Source organism: Micromys minutus, assembly GCF_963924665.1.
Source record: "Micromys minutus genome assembly, chromosome: 5".
Classification (NCBI taxonomy): Eukaryota; Metazoa; Chordata; class Mammalia; order Rodentia; family Muridae; genus Micromys; species Micromys minutus.
In genome coordinates, this window is record NC_137974.1 from 51,566,007 (window position 1) to 51,588,627 (window position 22,621).

Below are 22,621 nucleotides of genomic sequence, written 5' to 3' on the forward strand. Positions count from 1 at the left end.
TTAAATTTCATTGGACACCTAAAACTTAAAATGAGGTATAATTTTTAAAAGAATGATAAGATTTGTAGATATATACTAGCTGAGTTCCTGAGTAAGCCATTTATTTTGTATTTTCCAAGCCTACCCATATTTAGAGGGATGATAATTATTACTTATGGTAAACTTCTGATGTGAATTAAAAAGGAAGAAAGAATTTAGGGAAGGACCTAACATAGAAGGTCTGTTAGAAGGTATCAGTGCTCCAAATCAACTGAAGGTAGCTTACAGTTGTCACCTCAGCAATGAGGAGATTGAGGTAGGAGGATTGTGAATTCAGAGCTAGTTTGGGCTACACAGTGAGCAATGGGGTCATTCTGGCATATGAGACCTTACCCACTCTCAGCCCTAAAAGAAAAGGCGGGAAGGAGAAATGGCAATACTCTGTTTTCCTCTGCTGAAGCTGATTATACCACATCTCAGAGTTTCATAAGAAGTCCACATTATTTGTCTAGAACTATAGCTCCTTCTTTATTTGAAATATTTTCAAGAAGAACTGGCTTTTCACTTTTAAAAAGCATTGCATTCATTCTTGAAAACTCAGCTTTCTATGGGAATCTGTCAACCAGATTGCCTGGCCAGCCTGGGTATTTTTTTCCTTTCTTTCTCTCACTGGACTGGATGAGTGATTTTCTTTACTCAATTTCCAGCAATTGTTTACTGCTAAATTTTTCATAAAGACCCTTCCCTCCTAATGTTCTGCAGCTTGAGTTAAGTAAAAATTAAAAACAATTTGCTTATAATAAAAGTGCTCAGCAAGCCATTATGTCAGTCGCTGAACATTATCTTGTTATCTCTCTGAGCAGCATCAGTAGTTGCTGTCTGGAACTGCAATAACCACTTACGGTTGAGAAATAGAGGCTCACTCCTCCTACCTTTCTATTTGTATATTTACAGGTTTCTCAGTATAACAACTATCAACACTCAGTACAAAAATATGCTTCTCTCTGAAAAATACATTAAGTAGACTGTAAACACATGAGAAGATAGTCACCATTAGTCATGAAGGAAAAGCAAAACAAATCTATTTGGATAGATATTTAAGCCAGATACATTACATGTGAGTGACAATTAGGGATTACTTTGCACTGCTAGTAGACCTCTTAAATACAATTAATAATAAATTAAATACCTCTACAGCCACTGTAGAACAGTGCTATGACAACTTCTCAGAAATGTGAATTCATCATTTTGCAGGTTTGCTTTGAGTTATGAACCAAAAAATATGAACATGGGAGCTGAGATATTTATTATTATTATGGCACAATAGCTGAAAGGGCACTCCGAGTGCCTATGGACAAGGAAATGGATAAACAAATCACAATACAAGCATTGATTAGGAAGAAATTCTATGATGGCATGCCACAATACAGCTGATCCTTAAGAATATTCAACTACATAAAACAAACCACTCACAAAAGGACAAAAAGGATTTATTTCTCTAAAGCATATAGAGTTTAAGTAGATAGAAAGCAAAATATTGGTAGCCAGGGACCAGGGAACCAAGCTTTAGCATTATGGGGTACCTAAGGAAGTGAAAAGATTTCAGGTGATGATGGGCATACAGCAGTGGGAATGTTAATGTCATTGGGCTACTCAGTAATGATAGTTAACAGTCATTCTTATGTCATGTATGCATTATCACAGTTTTTAAACTTTTCATTCTGTTCTCTTCTCACAGCAACTGGACCCTCCAACCTTAGGCATCATGGCTATGACTACAGAACTAAACAAACAAACAAAACTGAAGGAGGTAGCAGGGATCCCACTGCAGGCTCCAACCGTGGACAACTGGAGGCAGATTCAGACCTTCAAGGCCAAGCCAGATGACCTCTTCATTTGTACTTACCCCAAATCAGGTAACCTGGTAGAGTAATAGCCCGGGCCTTACCCTCTGAGGTATCTGAACTCCTCACCTCTGTTAGAGTTCACTGCAATGGGAACCTGCCCCTTTCTGTTTCATGATAAAAGGCTCCTCAAATGTCTTTATCCCTGGGTTTTATTAAGCTTACTCACTTCTTCATTTTTCTTGGGAAGAGTTGAAATATGTCTCTGATAACCTACCTTTCACAGTGATCCAAAGTCTTCTTAGCAAACAGGATCCTGGACAGAGTGGAAGGTGAAGTCAACATCTGCATCCACACCCCTTCATCAGTATGCTTCAAGAATAATAGGTTTCTGACTCAGTCTCTCCTGGCTTCTCAGGCACAACATGGATCCAAGAAATAGTGGACATGATTGAGAAGAATGGGGGTGTAAAGAAGTGCCAGCAAGACATCATTCAACACCGCCCCCCTTATATTGAGTGGGCACGGCCACCCCAGCCATCAGGTAAAAGTCCCTGATTTTCTCTGTGATCCTCTCCTGTCATCTCTGTTCTTGCCTCTTTATCTTCTCCTCTTTCCCCTCCTTCTCCTCCTTCTCCTCCTTCTCTTTTTCTTTCTTCTCTTGCCTATCTCCTTCTCTCCATATAAGACTCATTCTTTGTTTCTTAAAACAGGAACTTTCTATATGAATCTGCCTGCCCTGGTACTCATTATATAGAATAGCTGGAAACCACCTGCCTCAAACTTCTAAGTGTTGGGTTAAAGGCATGTGCCACTCTTTTCAGATCCATCTCTTTTAACCAAATATGATTCAACAAAGAATAAATATGTACATGAATGTGCCTTATTTTCTCATTATAATTTTGATCTAGTCATGTATAATTGCAGAATACAAGAAGGTACAAAACTTTACCCAGCAGCAGCTTATACCCCTCAGCTTTCAGTATTTTACCCTATTATAACCAAGTACTTTCTGGATAGTGTATAATGGCTCAACACACACACACACACACACACACACCACAAACATTGATGAGGGAGTTACTTGTGCTCATTTGAAAAGCTATTTTTTTTCACATAAAGTTAACTAGATTGTTTGTTTTTTGTTTGTTTGTTTGTTTGTTTGTTTCATACATCGGAAAAGTTCACAAGAACAACCAGAAGACATAAACAAGGATGGGAGACCTATCTTCACTTATCACATTGCAGAGCTGTATTAACAGAAACTTTGGAACTCTAGCAACTAGAGATGTGAGGGGACGGCAGGACCATTCTCATGTTAAATATGATACTCATGGGAAAGTCATGGACAGCCTCTAATAAACTCTTCCAAATGTCTCCAATCAGGAAGATCCTGATTAGATATACTTAGAAACTGTTAACCCATTCTAGAAAATGTCTTCATGTCATATTTTCTTCTGTCTGTCTAGCTCTCTTATCTCTAGAAGTCCCTCACTATGTAGGTGGCCACTTGCTATGTAGTCCCATGCCTTGTCTAGTCATGCTGTGACACCTCTGTAGGGTGTCTAATCCAACGCAGAATATCCTAACTGTGACTTGGGGCAGTGTAATCTTCTAGGTTGTCTTTGTTAACCCTCCTTCATAGAATTTGTTTTTTCCTTTCTCTTGAACCGACTTAGAGCATTTCCTTTCCATAGTAGATTAATTTCTAGATCCATTGGATATTGAGATATGAAGACTATGGCAGTAATAAAACTGTGATTTAAAGATCATAGAGGTAATGAAAGGACAGTGTGTGATTTCTCACTCTCAAGGAAAATGATCATAGCCAATGGAGACACAAAAAAAAAATTTCCCAGACACCCTCTACCAGTAAATAGATTTTTATTCTTGCATCTTTTTCTTAATATGACAAATGTTTCATTTTCCAGACAAGCACAGGTTTATGCTCTGTGTTCTGACCTTCTGAAGGCCAGAATTATCAGCCTCATTTCCACAGCGGTCACTGGACACAGCTGCAAGGATCAGAAAGTTCAACTGTCAGCACAGCCTCTCTGTCTTGCAATGTCTCTTTACTCTGGTCCCTGGGGTATGTCTCTTTAACAAAGCAACTCTTTTAGCAGCCACTTCTATTCTGCTTTCTCTGAAACTTTAATCAAGTCATGCTTCTTTCCTTGCCAAACTGCACATTTCTCATTACTTTTCTTTCTTTTGTTTATAGAAAAGATAAATATCTATTCAGAACAAATCTTAACAATTGATTATACATTCTAAGACACAAGGAAATAGCAAAACAGCAAAGAGAAGACAACAGCTGAATAAAGCAGAGTTTACCTCCTTTCATTTTGACTTGTAATACTTAAGTGACCCAGGCCATGTCTTGGCCTGTTTCCCCCAAGAACATTTTCTAGCTTATAGCTCACTCATGATTCTGGGTTAAAACCACCTTTCTCCTGAGAGTCAGAGGTTACATATTATGGATAAGCTTCTCTGGGACACCTAGTGGCTGAGGCAGATGTGCAAATGTGGGCATCTGGTAAGTTTCTTTACTGAGGAGACCTATTTCTCATTTGTGACAGTGACAGCTGAAGGAGCAGCCCTGGAACATTTAAGATGAGGCATTCCAAGGGCGAATGCAGGCAGCCTGGAGTGTGCTGCTCGGTCCCTTCCTTCCTTAGCTCCCAAGCAGCAGGGCAAGCTGTCAGAGACAGCAGAATTCCCCTGACTAGACCTGGCTGAGACTTTAAGGCAGCAAAAGGTAACGAGCACCTGAAGGTCTACCACCAGGCTCCATTGGCAGGTCTCAAGGGGGTCACAGGATGACCCACAAATTTGACCAAGATGCGTGAGGTTAAACAGGGACCAGAGGAGTCACCCTCAGCCTTTCTAGAGCAGCTCATAGAGACATTTTGTCAGTATACACCTAAGACCACAGCAGGGAGGAGCTCAAAGCTACTGTGACTATGGCTTTTTACAGACCAGGCTAGTAGAGACATCAGGCAAAAACCCTCAGAGACTAGAGGGACTACAGGATAAATCACTGAGGGATTTAATACAGGTTGCTGAGAGTCTACCATAACAAGAAGACAGAGGAAAAGGAGTAAAAATAATTTTAAAAACTAGAAAAAAAGGCGAAAAGAAAAAATATTTACAAAGAATCTTAGCTATAGTAGTTAGGGAAAACAGACAAAAGAGACTCTGACCAAAGAGAGACAGAAAACCCTTTGAAGACGACCAGTGTGTATTTTGCAAGGAGAGCGATCACTGGGCTCATGAGCGCCCTAACAAATGGAAGCCGGGGTGAGAAATCCCAGGCCTTGGAAAAGGTGCTTCAAACAGTGAAGATGTAACCCTGGGAAGAGAGAAACTAGGGAGGATGGATTTCAGAACTCCTCCCCAAACCCAGGGTAACTGAGAATAGAGCAAAACTCACCCAATTCTTGGTAGACACCAGGGCTCAACACTCTGTCCTCCTCCAAGTTGATGGCCACTGACACCAAAATGTATTCATGGACTATCCAATGAACAATGAACCTAGGGATTGTCCGGGTATCCCAATCATTTATGGTCTTCTCAGACTTTCCCTAACTGTACTGGCTGGTTTTGTGTCAATTTGACACAAACTGGAGTTATCACAGAGAAAGGAGTCTCAGTTGTGGAAGTGCCTCCATGAGATCCAGCTGTAAGGCATTTTCTCAAATAGTGATGGGGGTGCAGTCCATTGTGAGTGGTGCCATCCCTGGGCTGATAGTCTTAGGTTCTATAAGAAAGCAGGCTGACCAAGGCTAGAGAAGCAAGCCAGTAAGCAGCATTCCTCCATCACCTCTGCATCAGCTCCTGCTTCCTGACTTGCTTGAGTTCCAGTCCTGACTTCCTTTGCTGATAAACAACAATGTGGAAGTGTAAAGAAAATAAACCCTTTCCTCCACAACTTGCTTCATGGTCGGTTGTGATGTTTTTTGCAGGAATAGAAACCCTGACTTAGACACTACCCTCTGTTGAGGCCAGACTTTCTCTCCAAGATGGGGGCTCAAATCTACTTCCTTCCTAAGGGCCCTCAATTGAAGAGACCTGCTGGAGAACCTGTTCCAGTCCTTACTACTAGGCTGGAGGAAAAAACTAATTGTTTGAGACCAACACCCAAAAGACAGAGGATATCGATTAGTGGCTGGAAAAGTTTCCTTTTGCTTGGGCTAAAACAACAAGGCTAGGTCATGCATGTCTACAGGTCCCTGTATAGATGGAGCTTAAGACTCAGGCTGATTCTGTCTTGGTGCACCAGTATCTGATGTCAGGAAAGGCACAAAAAAAATTAAGGCACACATCTCCAGCCTCCTCTAGCTTGGGGTGTTGTTTATTATGTTTGGGCTACAACACACTGCTCCTGCTAGTTTACAAGTCAGGCACTAATGGTAATGTTGATTCACTTTCCAGAATTTGATACACAGTCTTAGACTTGAATAATGCTTTCTTCTGCCTGACCTTGACACCCCAAAGTCAAGAACACTTCTTCTTTAAATAGAAAGATCCAGAGGATGGGACCACCTGTCAGCTGATGTGAATTAGATTCTCTACTGGTTGGGCTCAATTCGAACACCTTGCTGCCTTATTCCAACCTCAAGACACCACAGCAAAAGTATCAAGAAATACTGGAAGAAGGCCATAGGTGAAGGAAAGACCTCTTCTTCCAACCCCTGCCTGGAGATGAGGCTACCTGGTTTACAGACAGACGCTGTTTTCTTGATGAAAGTTAGAGGCAAGTGGGTGCTGCTGTGGTACATTGCACAAATGTCATCTGGGCTGAACCTCTACCTCAGACATGTCAGCACAGAAAGCAGAGATAATTTCTCTCACCAGAGTCTTAAAACTTGGAGCTAGCAAGACCATCCACAGAGATAGCAGGTATGTCTTTGCCAAAGCCCACATCTATGGGGCTATATGCCAAGAGAGAAGACTGCTCACATCAGAGAGGAAAGAAATAAAAATCAAACAGAAGATCTTAGATCTCATAGATGACCCGAGGAATCCAACAACTGTGAGTATCATTCATTGCCCAGGACATCAGAAAGGAAGAGACTCGATGGCTTTGGGCAATAACAAGGTAGATCAGGTGGCTCGAAGTGGCTCGAAGTGGCTTTGCAAGAGCCTATCCCAGTTATGGGCCTGCAAGAGACACTTTCTATAAAATGAGATTATACTAGGGGATGGCCTCACTTAGAATATAAAACAGAAGAAAAGGCCCAAATTGTTAACCACCTCACCAACTACTACTTAGAATAGGAAAGACAATGGTACACTCAAGAAAAGAAAACTATACTCCTCAGAGAACAAGCAACAGACTCACTTGGCCAAATACACAAATAAACTCTTTTAGGGCCTGAAAAGCTCATCCAAGCAATCAAGAAATTTAAGGTATATGTAATGAACCTTAGGTTTTTAGCCAGAGATATAGTAGAACAATGTAAGGTATGTCAGCAAGTAAATGCTTATGCAGCCAACAGCAAACAGGGCATGAGAGCTGTATTGAGATATACGGAGAGGTGGATTTCACAGAACTTCAGTCAGGAAAATATAGTTACAAATACCTCCTAGTGTTTATAAATGATTTCTCCAGCTGGACTGAGGCTTTTGCCACCAAACAGGAAACAGCTACTATGGTAGCCAAGAAGATATTAAAAGAAATTTTCCTAAGGTTCAGAGCGCACAAGGTAATTAGATCGGACAACGGTCCTGCTTTTCTTTCTAAGGTAAGGCAGGGACTGGCAAAGATACTGGGATACTGGGAACTAATTAGAAGCACCATTGCGCATACCATTCCCAGATCTCAGGACAGGTAGAGAGACACTAAAAGAGACCTTAACTAAACTGACCTTGGAGCCTGATGCTGACTGGGTGATGCTTATTCCCCTGGCCCTGTTCCAAGCCCAGAACAACCCCCTACCATTTAACCCGAACCCTTTAGAGATCCTGTTTAGTACCCCAACTCACTAGGTGTCCACTGGGTCCTCCGTGGAGGTATCCCAACTCACTAAAAGAAATCTGTTCTCGAGGATCCAAGCCTGTCAGTCAACACTATATAAGAATTGGCCCAAACTGTCTGACTTATATGCTCCAAGAACACCAGAGACCCCTCACTGTTTCTACACTAGTGACTGGGTCTGTGTCCGGAGGCATCAGGCAGTTGCTGAAACCTGGTAGAAGAGACCCTTCCTGGTGCTGGCAACTACTTCTACAGCCCTCAAGGGGGATGATATTGCAGCCTGGGTGCATGGGTCCCATGTGAATCCTACAGATGCCCCATTCCAAGGGGAACCCAGCTGCCCCCATGTGCTGTCAGTCAAACCTGGACTACGGTTTCCACTGAAACTGGAGATGAGATTGCCTCCCTGAGGCCTCCATTAAGTGCCCTTAACACCTGAAGGCACAAGCTCACTTTTGACCTGTCTAGCTGGTGACAGGACATGATTCATCGTACATCCTCATCCACCAGTAGAGTTCTGACAGAAGCAAACTGCCCATATGTGAGAAAGAGGGCTCTGGTTTGGTGGGTGGCAATAAGATGTACATTTCCTACAGGAAAGAATCACCTATGAGCAACCCCCATTTACATTTGCCCTCCAGATGGAAGAACCCAGGCTGCCATGGCTGAAGATGCTGAGTGATTTCATGATAGAAACACTTCCAAGAAAAGGGGAAAATAAAAGAGAAAAAAAAAAAAAGGCTCATAATTTTCCACCAGCCTCAAGGCTCTGAGTAACCCCTCCCCTCCAGGAAGGAATGCTTCAATCTTATCTAGCCACAGTTTCAGGAATGTCTCCAGGGAAGCAGCCCTTCTTTCCAGGAAGAAGTGTCCCATCTTTATCTAGCAGCAGCTTGGAGAATGTAGGACAAGGGCCCTGAAATGCAGCCCAATCAGCCAATTGCCTTAAAAGTCAACTAAACCCACCAGTACTTGCTTGCCTAATCACCATCGCTGTAGCTCACCATTTACAAAGTGTATCAAAAAAACTGTAGTAATTAATAACTCAGGGTCGCCTCTCCTCTGGATATACACCAACCCCAGCATGCAGGACTAATAAACCTCTTGCTTTTGCATTGATCTCTGATCTCCTGTCTCATTCACAGCAGTCTCCCAGTAGTTAAGGCTGGATTCCAGTCCTTTTCTCTGCACGTGAAACACCTGTCCTCCAGGCAGGTACTGCTCATGTGGGTCTAGGAACCACACTCAAAGCACTTCTTGGGCTGCCCCTTGTACCATCTATCTATAGCCCCTCTCCACTCTCAAGAAGAAGACCTGAGCAAATGCCTCACTCAATCCTCCTCCTGGAACAGCTTGATCTCGAAATTGTACTCCAGGTCCAGATCCCAAGTCTGTTGATCACTTTCACAGAAATGGCCAGCAGGTTGCAGTGGCACGTGACCCAGGTCACAATGTTCTCAATGTCCACTGTCTGGTTCCAGAAGAGGATAAAGAGGGTCTGCAAGCTGAACTTGCCCCGCCCCCAAAACCAAAGTTCTCCCAGCAGTCTCTCCAGCTCTCCCTTCTCCTCATAGAGACAGAGAAACAGTGCTTGCTTTTCTGCGGATCAGAAGCTCAAGTCGAACTCGCGGCTGCCCCCCCCCCATCTGAATGAAGACAGAGATGTTCTCAGGGTCCATGTGGATGGATCTCAGGATGAGAATACCCGCCAAGAAGTCCGGGGTTGGAAAGGTACTTGTCTCCCTGGAAACAGATGACAACGAGGAAGCTGCGCTTATTGGCCAAAAAGCTTGTAGCTCCTCCTGTGGCAGTCTCTAGTTGCATGTTCAGTTGAGCCCTTCTTCCTGTAAGCATCTGCCCCCTCACCCATAGGGTCTCTGGGCTGCCCTTTGGGTCCCGGCTATTGGCAGGTGGGAAGTCGCCCACCAGGGGGCTCGTGAGCCAACCACTCCCACAGCTGCCTGCTTTGTCACACCACTGCTGTTTAGGGAAGTTACCCTTCTTCTCCTGATTCTAAACCACGTGGGCCCAAGGATTCCTCGCCAGGGGCCTTAGGGCGCACGGGGAGGCAGAGGTGCGACCAACTGTGGCTCCTCCTCAACTCTGCCGCAGGTTGCCCTCATTACTTTTCTTATTTGCCTACTTTCACTGTGGAACTGAAAAACAGCCGCGGGCAATGGAAATAACAGGACAGTATCTAGTCTTGATATTTCCTTAGCCCTTATTTGTGAATTCAACCTCACTCAGATTCTTAGGACATGAGCAGTATGTTGACAAATTCTTCATCAAAATATAATAACCTCTAACCCAGCTCTCAATACAGCACTTCCTAAATTTTCTTAGCTGAGCCTCCGCAGTCTACTCTTTCCTAGGCAGTTCTGATCTTCCAAATTCCCATCAGAATGGTCAATTAAGCTTTGCTTACAGCATTTTAGAGATTTTCTGGCTTGAGGTTCAAATTTCAGCTCACAATATGAATCTGTCAAGAAGCTTGAGGCAGTACATTGTATCCACAGTCAGGAAGCTAATGCTCTGCTCACCTTTTCTATTTAGTCTAATTCCACATTGGGCTGCCTATGTGCTGTACTTAAGCCTTTTGGAAACCTGGAGGAACACTTCACAGCATGACCTCCTGCTGCACATGTTTAGTTAAATGTCACTTATTATCAGTCATACTTCAAGTTTTAATAAATGCCTCTGCTCCTTGTGTGACAGGCTTTCTGATTATTTGTGTAAGAGAATCTTTACTATTTTCTGTGGATCAGAATCCAGATTTAAATGTGTCACCTAATTGTATGATTTGATGCCAATCTGTGCAGCAACTCAGGACTAATTCTTTTAGCTCCCCACTGGTATTACTTGAAAACTCTGATTCCTAAATTAAAGGAAAGACTTTAGAGGCTGTCTGGAATATCTTTATTTCCCCTCACCCCAATTTAACTCAATGGCTCACAAAGCAAGTTTCTAGAAGGGTTATAAATAAAAGTGCAAAAATTATAAATCATGTATCAGAAAGGATAGTATAGAAGAAACCTCACTGGACATAACCAGAAAGTTTGGATACAGCTGGAAGGTGAGTGAAGGAGCCTGTTCTTTGTTTTTGACTTACTCAATATATAAATTCTCAGCTTCAAGCTCATCATTTTCAAAATGATAAAGTACGTTCCTTGATGTTCCCATAAAACGACTTCAGGTTTGGGACTTGAGAGGAACACAGAGAGAAGTTTATTTAGAGATAAAAGTCTTGTTAGGAGAATCCTTAACCCCACAGACATACAGATACATGGCAGAATGTAAGGGCTCTGATGAGAATACAAGCAACATGGAAAAAGTAAGCATTCCATTCATATAGGTCTCCAAGCAAGTGGGTTCATTTCATTAACTCGGGCTATATCTGATTCCTATACAATAGTAGGAGGAGGAAGAAGAGAAGGAAGAGAAGAAAAGAAAGGATAAGGAAAAGGAGGAGCATATGTAAGAGTATTGTAGAGCTCCAGTGAGGCATTGTGGGGTACATCTAGTTGAGGATGAACAGACTACACAGGTGTAGGATGTGGTGCCACTGAACTCCTTGGGTCTGGAAGCATGGGCTTCAGATTCATCTTAAAGAAATAAGAATAGAGACTGTCATTCAACTAGAATTGGAGGACCCAATGAATTGGGCCAGCTATTCCTTTTACAAAAGAAGAAGGCTACTTCAGGGGTCATGAGCTGAGAAGCAGTCCTGTTTGGATTTCCTTAATAAAAAAATAAACACACTTATTTAAGCTTCCATTTCAACTTCTGCAAACTGACCGTAAATTCAATCAAAGCTCACATTCAGGTCTTAAGCTATGTACGCCTACAAACACACAAAAAAAACAATAATCCTTCTAAAGCTCCCACCAACCCCCAAAGACAAAAGTAGAATTCATGTGTGGATGATGGGTCCTCTGAGCATCACCTGGAGTGGATATGCTCACGTGCTGGACATACTGTGTAGTCATCTCCTGATTTGTGTTACAGGTGTGGACAAAGCCAATGAGATGCCAGCTCCAAGGATATTAAGGACCCATCTTCCCACCCAGCTGCTGCCACCATCTTTCTGGACAAACAACTGTAAGGTAAGACAGCAGCACTGTCCATGGGGATTGGAGCAAGAAGAGCAGAGATCCAGGCCTCCAGAGTCTGGAAGAGAATATGTTCCTCAGCATTATCTACCTCGTACCTCTGAGACCTAATACTCTGCAGTAAAGTCAAATACCAGGCTAGACTTAGTGTGCTTCCCTGGATGCTTTCAAATATGATACGGAGGCAGAGGCCAGACTGAGGTGTTGGAGATCATCTGTTCTTCAGTGAAGCAGACCGGGAGTGTGGAGCAGGCACCATAGGCTGTAGCCTATAGGACAGCTTATGGAGTGGAGCACAAAAAGACTGAGCAGATCAACTGCAAAGGACTGATGTCCAAAGGGTAAATCCCAGTGAAACCACAGGGGAGGCTTGTATAGAGCCTCAGAAGCCTCCAGACCAGTTTCATTCTTTAGAGGATTATGTCATGTATCCTAGTGTCTGGTCTATTGTGTTTCTGACACACTGAGGGTGCAAGACCATGGTAGGAGTATACCATGGATATACCAAGGGTAGAGAAACCATGTAGTGGGTGGAGCCTAGAGCTCAGGATGTGGTAATAGCTTTACTAAGGATACTCTTTTTCTATGTGAAAATTAGTGGAAAAAAAAAAGACAAAAAGGGAGTGGAGAAATGTCTCAGTAATTAAGAGCATTGACTGTTCTAGAGGACACGGGTTCAGATCCTAGTTCACAACTGTCTGAAACTTCAGTTCTAGGAGATATGATGTCCTCTTCTGGTTTCTTTGGGGACAGCATGTGCATGAGGCATGTTCATGTAAGCAGGTGAAATATCAATATAATAAAAATCATTACATAATAACATTTTAAGGAATATTTAAAAAGGACTAAAATATTTCTAGATAGCATGAGTATAGTTGGGAAAGCCATGATCAAATGACCAGTCAATTTTCCACAAAACTGGTTGAAAAATCCCAATTCTATTTCTGGCATTACTGAAACCAGCTATCATGAAACCACTGAAAAATACCTCTTGATGTTGTCCAACTGAGATCTAATAAGTTGAGAAAATGCCTAAGTTACAAAAGATAAAACTGGAATAAAATTAAGAAAGGCATAGAGATGTGCAGTGGTATTTGATGCCCTGTATAATTAGCTTTGATGTTTGCACAGGGACCGGAACAGAGCCTAAACACAAGGAGACAGGAGAATGAGGAGAGAGCATAGGTGCCGTGTGCCAGCATCCTCTATGTATACATATGTGGAAGAGTTGAGCTCTGTGAATAATCCTTGATGGGTATATTTTCAGTTTTGAATAAGTGAGTTAATTAAGTATATATAGCAAGCCAATGAAAAAGAACAGACACCCAGCCCAGTTTCGTCAGGACCTGCAACTTGCCCACAGGTGGCTGGGAGCTCAGAATAGCTGCAGGGGGCTTCTCACTCCTGACCAGAGAGGTGAGTTAATGTTCCATCCCCACTGTCTATCCTGGGAGAAGCTATTTAGAACTCTATGGAGCAAGTGGTAGTATTGCTTGGGAGTGCACATTTCCAGCCTACGCCAGACCTAGCCTAGCTGCAACAGAACTGGGCACTGCCATCAGAACTCACAGCCTACCCAGAGAGCTGAACACCTAGGAACAATAAGCCCCTGGAGACCATGGTCCCACAGACCCATAAGAGAGACAAGCTCCAGCAAGAGAGAAGATCACCTAGCATTACCTATAACAAGATGGCAAGAGGCAAGCACAAGACTCTAAGAAATGGAAACCAAGATAAAGTAGCAACATCAGAAGCCAGTTCTCCCATGACTGTATATAGTGGATATCCCAACTTACCATAAAAACAAGATTTAGACTTAAAATTGTACTTTGGGTGATGATGGATATTCTTGAGAAGCGCTTAAATAACACACTTAAAGAAGTTTAGGAAAGCCAGAAGAAAACATGAAAACAAGTTGAAACCCTTAAGGGGGAATTACAAAAAACACAAAAATCACCTAAAGAGCTACATGAAAGCACAAACAACCAGGTGAAGGAACTGGAAACAGAAATAGAAACAATGAGGAAATCACAAAAATGAGACAATCCTGAAGTTGGAAAACCTAGGAAAGAAATCGAGAGTCATAGATGCAAACATCACCAACAGAGTACAAGAGATGGAAGAGTGAATCTCAGGAGCAAAAGACACCATAGAAATCATTGAAACAACAGACAGAGAAAATGCTAACATCAAAAAGATTCTAACTCAAAACATCCAGGAAATCCAGGACACAATGAGAAGACCAAACCTAAGGATAATAGGTGTAGAAGAGAGTAAAGACCCAAATGAAAGGCCCAGTAAATATCTTCAACAAAATCATAGAAGAAAACTTCCCTAACCTAAAAAATGAGATGACACAAATATACATGAAGTCTACAGAAGCTTAAATAGATAGGACCAGAAAAGAAATTCTTTCTGACACATAATAGTCAAAACAACGAATGCTCAAAAAAATAAATAAATAAAAGAAAGAAAAGAAAAGAACACTAAAAGCAATAAGAGGAAAAAGGACAGGTAACATATAAAGCCAGACTGATCAGAATTGCACCAGACTTTTCAACAGAGACTATGAAAACTAGAATATCCTAGACCGACATAATATATACCCTAAGAGAACACAAGCTATAGCCCAGGTTACTATATCCAGCAAAACTTTAAATCACCATAGATGGAGAAACCAAGATATTCCACTACAAAGAAAAATTTACACAATATCTATCCATAAATTCGGCCCTACAAAGGATATAAAATGGAAAACCATACCACAAAGAGGAAAACATCACCCTAGGAAAATAAAGAAACTAATCCTCTTGCAATAAACACTAAAGAAGAAAAAAGCACACAAACATAACTCTAATCCTAACAACAAAAATAGCAAGAAAAAAGCAATCATTATTCCTTAATATACCTTAACATCAATGGACTCACTTGCCCCAATAAAAAGACACAGACTGCATACATAAACAGGATTCAGCATTTTGCTGCATACAGGAACCTCATCTCAGAAAAAAAAAAAAAAAAAAAAAAAAAGCACTATCTCAGAGTAAAAGGTTGGTAAAAAAATACTTTCCAAAAAGAGGTTCCAAGAAACAAGCTCGCATACCCAACCTAATATGAAATAATATAAATTTATTTAATTGAATAACTTTATTTTAAAAAACAAAGATAAATGTACAGGTCTTAAGCATTTTTGCATAAAAGTACACAAATACATTTTGTCAGTACATTTTGATTTTTTTAAAGGTATGATAGTATGCATTAAAATCTTACTAGTTAAAATGAGCATAAAGTACTTGAAAAACAGGATGTAACTTGGAAATAGTCAAAGTTTTCTTGGAGTGTAAAGATTAAGCAAAATAATTTTTCATTTTCTTTCTTTTTATTTTGTTATTTTTTAGGCCATTGTTTTTTCTTGAACTTCCTATAGTCTGTGAGTTCTTTCTGGGGTGTTCAGAGTTTTCTAAAGTTAGTATCCAATTATCAGTGACTGCATATTATGTCTGTTCTTTTGTGACTGGGTTGTCTCACTCAGGATGATATCTCTAGATAAATCCATTTTCTAAGAATTTCATAAACTCATTGTTTCTGATACCTGAGTAGTTCTCCATTGTGTAAATATACCACAATTTTAATATCCATTCATCTACTGAATGACATCTGGGTACTTTCCAGTTTCTGGCTATTATAAATAGGGCTCCTATGAACATTGTAGTGCATGTGCCTGTGTTGTATGTGGGATCTTCTCTGGGGTACATGCCCAGAAGTGGAATAACTGGGTCTTCAGGTAGTACTATGTCCAATTTTCTGAGGTATCGCCAGACAGATTTCCAGAGTGGTTGTACCAGTTTACAACCCCAGCAACAGTGGAGAAGTGCTTCTCTTTCTCCACATCCTTGCCAGCACCTAACGTTATCTGAATTTTTGATCTTAGCCATTCTGGTTGGGTGAGGTGGAATCTCAGGGTTGTTTTGATTTGCATTTACATGGTGGCTTATGATGTCAAGCACTTCCATAGATGCTTCTTACACATTCGATATTCCTCAGTTGAAAACTTGTTGTTTAACTCTGTACCCCATTTTTAATAGGGTTGTTTGATTCTCTGGTGACTGACTTCTTGATTTCTTTGTATACCTTGGATATTAGGCCTCTATCTGATGTGGGGTTGGAAAAGATCTTTTCCCAATCTGTTGGCTGCCATTTTGTTTACTTGACAGTGTCCTTAGCCTTAAAAAAACTTTGCAAACTCATTAAGTTCCATTTTTCGATATTTGACCTTAGGGCAAGACCAATTGGTGTTCTGTTCAGGAAATTTTCTCCTGTGCCTGTGTTCTAAGGTTTTCCCTACTTTCTCTTCTAATAATTTCAGTGTACCTGGTTTAATGTGGAGATCTTTGACCCACTTGCACTAGAGCTTTGTACAAGGAGATAAGAAAGGGTCTATTTTCATTCTTCTGCATGCTGAGTGCCAGTTGAACCAACACCATTTGTTGAAGAAGCCTTCCTTTTTCCATTGAATGTTTACAGCTCCTTTGTCAAAAAATCAAGTGACCATATATGTGAGGGCTCATTTCTGGAATCTTCTTTTCTATTCCAATGATCCGTGTCCCTATCTATGTACCAGTACCATGAGGTTTTTAGCACAACTGCCTTTTAATATAGCTTGAGGTCAGGGATAGTGATTCCCACACATGTTTTCTTGTTGAGGATGGATTTCGCTATTCTAGGTCTTTTGTTATTCCAGATGAAATTGCACATTGCTCTTTCCAACAAAATGAAAAACTGGGTTGGAATTTTGATGGGGATTGCATTGAATCTGTAGATTGCTTTTGTTAGGATGGCCATTTTTACAATGTTTATCCTTCCAATCCATGAGCACGGGAGATCTTTCCATTTTCTGAGATCTTCTTTGATTTCCATCTTTAGAGATTTGAAGTTCTTGTCATACAGGTCCTTCACTTGCTTAGTTAAAGTCACAACAAGGTATTTCATATTTTTTGTGATTATTGTGAATGGTATCTTTCCCCTGATTTCTTTATCCAAATGTTTTTCCTTTGAGTAGAGGAAGGCTCCTGATTTGTTTGAGTTAATTTTATATCCAGCCACTTTGATGAACTTGTTTATTAACTGTAGAAGTCCTCTGGTGGAATTTTTGGGGTCACTTACACACACTATCATGTCATCTGCAGTGATGTTTTTACTTCTTCCTTTCCAAATTTTATCCCTTTTATTTCCTTTTGCTGTCTAATTGACCGGCCAGGATTTTCCAGTACTATGCAGAATAGGTAGGGGGAGAGTGGACAGCCTTGTCGAGTCCCTGATTTTAGTGGAATTATTACAAGTTTCTCACCGTTAAGTTTGATGTTGACTATTGCTTTGCAGTATATTGCTTTTATTATGTTTAGGTATGGGCCTTGGATTCCTGTTCTTTCCAAGTCATTTAACATGAAGGGGTATTGAATTTTGTCAAATTCTTTCTCAGCATCCAGTGAGATGACCATGTGGTTTTGTTTTCTTTAAGTTGGTTTATATGGTGGAATATGTTAATGGATTTCCACATATTAAACCATCCCTGCATCCCAGGGATGAAGCCTACTTGATAATGGTGAATGATCATTTTGATGTGTTCTTGGGTTCAGTTTGCAAGGATTTTGTAGAGTATTTTTGCATCAATGTTCATAAGTGAGATTGATCTGAAGTTTTCTTTCCTTGTAGAGTTTTCATGTGGTTAGGAAATGAGGGTTATTGTTGCCTCAAAAAAAAATGTGTTAAGTAGTGTTCCATCTGATTCTATTTTGTGGAATAGTTTGGAGAGTATTGGAATTAGGTCGTCAATTAGTGTCTTATGAAATAATGCAATGAACCCATCTGGATCTGGGCTTTTTTTGGTTGGGAGGCTTTTGATGACTGCTTCTATTTCTTTAGGTGTTATGGGATTATTTAGATGGTTTATCTGGTCTGGTTTAACTTTTGTATCTGATATCTGTCTAGGAATTCATCCATTTCCACCAAATTTCCAGCCTTGTTGAGTGTAGGCTTTTGTAGTAGGATCTGATGATTTCTTGAATTTCCTCAGTTTCAATTATTATGTCTCCACTTTCATTTCTGATATTTTTAATTTGGATACTCTCTCTTTGCCCTCTAGTTAATCTGGCTAAGCATTTATCAATCTTGTTAATTTTCTCAAAGAACCAGCTTTTAGTTTTGTTGATTCTTTGAATGGTTATTTTGTTTCTATTTGGTCAATTTCTGCTCTGAGTTTGATTATTTTTTGCTGTCTACTTCTCTTGGGTGTATCTGCTTCTTGTTGTTCTAGAGCTTTCAACTGTGCTGTCAAGTTGCTTGTGTATGCTCTCTCCAGTTTCTTTTTGGAAGCACTCAGATCTATGAGTTTTCCGCTCAGTACTGTTTTCATTGCATCCCATAGGTTAGGGTATGCTGTGTTTTTGTATTAATTTCTAGAAAATCCTTAATTTCATTCTTTATTTCTTCTTTGACCCTGCTATCATTTAATAGAGCATTGTATAGTTTCTATGTGTATATGGGCTTTTTGTTGTCTGTGATGTTATTAAAGACCAGTCTTAGACCATGGTGATCTGATAGGATGCATGAAAGTATTTCACTCTTCTTATATCCACTGAGGCGTGTTTTGTGACCAATTATATGGTGAGTTTTTGAAAAGGTGCTGTGAGGTGCTGAGAAGAAGGTGTATTCTTTTGTTTTAGGATGATATGTTCTGTAGATGTCTATTAATTCCAATTGGTTCATAACCTCTGCTAGTTATACTGTGTCTTTGTTCAGTTTCTGTTTCCATAATCTGTTCATTGGTGAGAGTAGGATGTTGAGTTCTCCCACTATTATTGTGTGGGGTGCAATGTATTTTTTGGACTTTAGTACAGTTTCTTTTATGAATATGGGTGCTTTTGCATTTGGAGCATATATGTTAAGGATTGAGAGTCCCTCCTGACAAATTTTCTCTGTAATGAGTAAAAAGTGTCATTCCTTAAATTTTTTGATACCTTTTGGTTGAAAATATACTTTACTCAATATTAGAATGGCCACTCCAGCTTGCTTCTTGGGGCCATTTGCTTGGAAGTTCTTTTTCCAACATTTACTCTGAGATAGTGTCTGTCTTTGTCTCTGAGATTAGTTTCCTGTATGCAGCAAAATGCTGGATTCTGTTTATATATCTTCTCTGATAGCCCATATCTTTTTATTGGCAAATTGTGTCCATTTATGTTAACAGATATCAAAAAATTGTGGTTGCTTTTTCCTGCTATTTTTGCTTTTGCAGGTAGAATTGTGCCTGTATGTCTTTCTTCTTTTGGTTTTCTTGCTTAGGAGTTTTCTTGTTTTTATTAGGATGTAGTTTCCCTTGTTATATTGGGTTTTCCACATATAATTCATTTTAGTGCTGGGTTTTTGTTCAGATATTGTGTAAATTTAGTTTTGTCTTGGAATATCTTGGTCTACCCATCTATGGTGATTGAGAGTTTTGCTGGGTATAGCAGCTTGTACTGACACTTGTGTTCTCTTAGGGTCTGCATGATGTCTGCCCAGGGTCTTCTAGCTTTCATAGTTTCTGTTGAGAAGTCGGGTGTGATTCTGATTGGTCTGCCTTGATATGTTACATGAACTTTTACTCTTACTGCTTTTAGTATTCTTTCTTTGCTTTGGGCACTTGGTGTTTTGACTATTATGTGTCGGGGGGAATTTCTTTTCTGGTCCATCCTATTTGGACTTCTATAGGCTTCTTTTATGCTCATGGTCATTTTATTCTTAAGGGTAGGGAAGTTTTCTTCTACAATTTTGTTCATGATATTTACTGTACCTCTTTGTTGATATTCTTCACCCTCTTCTATTCCTATTATTCTTAGGTTTGGTCGTCTCATTGTGTCCTTGATCTCCTGGATATTTTGGGTTAGGAGCTTTTATCTTTGCATCTTCTTTGACTCTTTTTTCTATGTTTTCAATGTTGTCTTCAGCCCCTGAGATCCTCTCGTCCATCTCTTTTTGTCTATTGGAGATGGTTGCATCTTTGACTCCTGATTTCTTTTTTAGGTTTTCTACCTCTAGGTTTGTCTTTTATGTTTTCTTTTTTGTTTCCATTTTCATTTTAAACTCCTTTTTCAATTCCTTTATCTCTTTGCTTCTGTTTTCCTCTAGTGCTTTGATTTCTCTGAGTGTTTATCTTGTTTCCTATTTAGAAGCTTCTATTTCTTTATGCTTTTCCTCCCGTTCTTGTTTAAGGATCCATATCATCATCTTAAGGTATGATTTCGGGTCTGAGTCTTCATTTTCTAGAGTGTTTGGCATTCCGCTGTTTGCCGTGATGGGAGAGCTGGGTTCTGGTGTTGCTAGGTTGTCTTGGTTTTTCTTGGGTACGTTCTTTTGCTTTCCTCTTGCTATCTTGTTGTCTGTGATTATACATGGTCTTTTTGTCAGTGATTGGTTCCTGTCTCTTTTGTGTACCTGGCCTGTGTCCCTGGATCTCAGCTGTTCCTCGTGGCAGATGGCCTGAGTGCCTGTTCTGCACATACGTACCGACTGGATGGAAACTGAGACCCTAAGCAGGGTTCCTGCTCCCCTGAACCAATCGGGGGGGGGTGCACTTTCCGTGCACTCAACACAGACATATCTGCTCCACGGCTACTTGCAGAGCAGTCTCACCAGTCCTGTGTCCATAAATCTCTGCTGTTCCTCAATAAAATAGATTTTTAACCAAAAGTAATTAATAGAAAAAAAGAAGGACACTTTTTGTTCATCAAAGAAAAAAATCTATCAAGAGAAACTCAATCCTGAACATCTATGCACCAAACACAAGGGCACCCATATTTCCTTAAAAAAAAAAAAAAAAAAAAAAAAAAAAAAAAAAAAAAAAACTCTACTAAAGCACAGAGCATATATTACACAATGCACAATAACAGTGAGATTGAACACCTTACTCTCAGCAATGGAAAGATCATGGGCACAGAACCTGAACACTGACTCAGTGAAACTAACAGAAGTTATGAACCAAATGGATTTAACAGATATCTATAGAAAATTTCATCATAAAACAAAAGAATACACCTTCTTCTTAGCACCTCACAGAACCTTCTCCAAAATTGACCTTATAGTTAGTCACCAAACAGGCCTCAACAGATACAAGAAGGTCAGTATAATCCCATGCATTCTATCAGATCACTGTGGACTGAGGATGGTCTTCAATAATAACACAAACAACAAAAAACACACATACACATGGAAGCTAATCAATGCTCTACTCAATGATCGCTTGGTCAAGGATGAAATAAAAAAAGAAATCAAAGACGTTTTAGAATTTAACAAAAATGAAGGCACAACATACCCAAACTTATGGGATACAATGAAAGCAGTGCAGAGAGGAAAACTCATAGCTCTGAGTGCCTCCAAAAAGAAACTGAAAAGAGCATACACTAGTAACCTGACAGCACAGCTGAAAGATCTAGAACAAAAAGAAGCAGCTATACCCAATAGGAGTAGACTGTAGGAAATAATCAAATTTAGAGCTAAAATCTACCAAATTAAAACAAAAAGAACTATACAAAAAATCAACAAATCCAGGAGCTGATACATTGAGAAAATCAACAAGATTGATAAACCCTTAGCCAGACTAACTAGAGGGCACAGAGAGACTATCCAAATTGACAAAATCAGAAATGAAAGTGTAGACATAACAACAGAAACTAAGGAAATTCAAGAAATTATCATATCCTAATACAAAAGCCTATACTCAAAATAACTAGAGAATCTAGAGGAAATGGACATTTATCTAGACAGATACCTGATTGAGCAAAGTCAAATCAGGATTAGGTAGAAATAGAAGAAATCATCAAAAACCTCTCAATGACCCCCACCAAAAGCCAAGGACCCGATTGATTTACTGCAGAATTCTATTAGACCTTCATAGAATACCTAATACCAATACTCTCCAAACAATTCCACAAAATAGAAACAGAGGGAATACTGCCGAACTCATTCTTCAAAGCCACTATTACATTCATTTTAATACCACAGAAAAACCCTACAAAGAAAGAGTGCTTTAGAACAATTTCCCTCATGAATATTAGTGTAAAAATACTCAGTAAAATTCTTGCAAATTGAATCCAAGAACACATCAAAATGATCATTCACCATAAACAAGTAGGCTTCATCCCAAGAATGAAGGATAATTCAATATATAAAAATCTATCCATGTCATCCACTATATAAAAAAAAGTCAAAGAAGAAAACCGCATGATCATCTATTCAGATGCTAAGAAAACATTTTCCAAATTAAACACTCCTTCATGTTAAAGTCTTGGAAAGGTCATGAATTCAAGGCTCATACTTAAACATAAAAAAGTAATATACAATAAACCAATGGCCAACATCAAACAAAATGGTGAGAAACTTGAAGCAATCCCACTGAAATCAGGGACTAGACAAGGCTGTCTACTCTCTCCCTACCTATTCAATATAGTGCTGGAAGTACTAGCCAGAGATATCAGATAGCAAAAAAGAGGTCAAAGGGATACAAATTAGAAAGAAAGGAGTCAAGATATCACTATTTGTAGATGATATGATAATATACTTAAGTGACGTCAAAATTAAATAGGAGAACCTTTACAGCTGATAAACTCCTCCAGCAATGTGGCTGGATATAAAATTAACTCAACCAAATCAGTAACCTTTCTCTACTCAAAGGAAAA

At 39.9% G+C, this 22,621-nt stretch overlaps 1 protein-coding gene across 1 annotated transcript in view; it reads left to right on the top strand.

Annotated features, from left to right (window-relative positions):
* Positions 1 to 1,744: 1,744 nt before the first annotated feature.
* LOC308420734 (sulfotransferase 1C2-like) overlaps positions 1,745 to 22,621 on the top strand; it is a gene marked incomplete at both ends in the record, with an annotated part of 28,666 nt that continues 7,789 nt past the window's right edge. Inside the window, 3 exons of the mRNA XM_080916920.1 lie at positions 1,745 to 1,895; positions 2,242 to 2,367; positions 11,809 to 11,906. Coding sequence (XP_080773046.1) covers positions 1,745 to 1,895; positions 2,242 to 2,367; positions 11,809 to 11,906 — 375 coding nt within the window. The remainder of the gene's footprint in view (positions 1,896 to 2,241; positions 2,368 to 11,808; positions 11,907 to 22,621) is intronic.